This window comes from Oncorhynchus gorbuscha, linkage group LG07, assembly GCF_021184085.1.
Source record: "Oncorhynchus gorbuscha isolate QuinsamMale2020 ecotype Even-year linkage group LG07, OgorEven_v1.0, whole genome shotgun sequence".
NCBI lineage: Eukaryota > Metazoa > Chordata > Actinopteri > Salmoniformes > Salmonidae > Oncorhynchus > Oncorhynchus gorbuscha.
In genome coordinates, this window is record NC_060179.1 from 60,030,029 (window position 1) to 60,031,495 (window position 1,467).

General features: G+C 39.5%; 1 protein-coding gene across 1 annotated transcript in view; it reads right to left on the minus strand.

The window, feature by feature from the left end:
• sult2st2 (sulfotransferase family 2, cytosolic sulfotransferase 2) overlaps positions 1–1,155 on the minus strand; it is an 11,480-nt gene extending 10,325 nt beyond the window's left edge. Inside the window, exon 1 of the mRNA XM_046357006.1 lies at positions 887–1,155. Coding sequence (XP_046212962.1) covers positions 887–1,025 — 139 coding nt within the window. The 5' untranslated portion in view covers positions 1,026–1,155. The remainder of the gene's footprint in view (positions 1–886) is intronic.
• Between the last annotated feature and the right edge of the window lie 312 nt (positions 1,156–1,467).

Here is a 1,467-nt window from a genome sequence, read left to right on the forward strand (position 1 = left end):
AGATTATATCCAGGATTATCGTTTTTCTGTAAAGACTCTGTTTCTGTTAAGTCGCTTTTGGGTCCTCATTCACCAGCATAACACTTCTCCCCCGGTTGCTCAGTTTGGCCTGGCCGGTCAGCTCTAGGAAGAGTCTTCGTGGTTCCGAACTTCTTCCATTTAAGAATGATGGAGGCCACTGTGTTCTTGGGGATCTTCAATGCTGCAGACATTTTTTTGGTACACTTCCCCAGATCTGTGCCTTGACACAATCCTGTCTCAGAGCTCTAGGGCCAATTCCTTAGTTTTTGCTCTGACATACACTGTCAACTGTGTGACCTTATATTGGCAGGTGTGTGCTTTTCCAAGTCATGTCCAATCAATTGACTCCAATCAAGTTGTAGAAACATCTCAAGGATAATCAATGGAAACAGGATGCACCTGAGCTCAATTTCAAGTCTCATAGCAAAGGGTCTGAATACTTATGTAAATTAGGTGTATGTTTTTTAATACATTTGAAAAAAATATACATAAAACATGTGTTTTTGCTTTGTCATTATGGGTTATTCTGTGTAGATTGATGAGGAAAAATATTAATTCAATCAATTTTAGAATAAGGCCGTAACGTAAAAATGTGCAAAAATTAAAGGGGTCTGAATACTTTCTGAATGCAATGTATATACTGAGGGTAGGATTTCTACAGTATCATAGCTTTAGCCCACAAGTACAGACAGACCTCTTTCTGATGTGCAGTCACTCAGGCATGTGCCTTATAACGTCAACAGTAGGCTTGACAACTATTTAGTGTTCACTATCACAGTGTGTGTTGCATCACATGTATTATCAACTCAGTCTGTGCAGTTGTCTACCAATAGTCTATAGTTGTTTATTAATAAAAGCTACTTACCTGACTTAGGATATGTGACAATGAGAATGTCGTCATGACGAAAAGTAAACTCCTCATAGTATTTCAGGCTCCCCTGAGGGTGTAGATATGTGGGGAGGTAGACACCCTTGTATTCTGTGTACAGCTCTGCTTCTGTCATGATCCCAAACTGCTCAGTGTGAGAGGGAACAGCTCGTAAAACTGTCAGAAAGATTGACCTTTAGCACTTCATTAACTTTGCTACGTGCTTCAAATATAAGCAGCACTCATCTGTCGTTCACCCTCTATCTTTCTCCCACTCTCTGTCTGTGTTATTGTGTTGTAAAAATTAACAGAGAAATGGACTAGTTGCCAGAATTTATTAACATCATGAAAGGACTTGCAGTTTGGAATGTAATACCTTGGGTGATATGCTGTTCAGGGCGGATGCTGCGAGTAAGCGTTTCATTGGATGGTGTATACTATGGGTTTCTCATTAAGCAATAAGTATGGGGTCAATTACACGCAATATGTATTGTGTGTGTGTGTGTGTGTGTGTGTGTGTGTGTGTGTGTGTGTATACATACATACATACATACATACATACATACATACATACATAC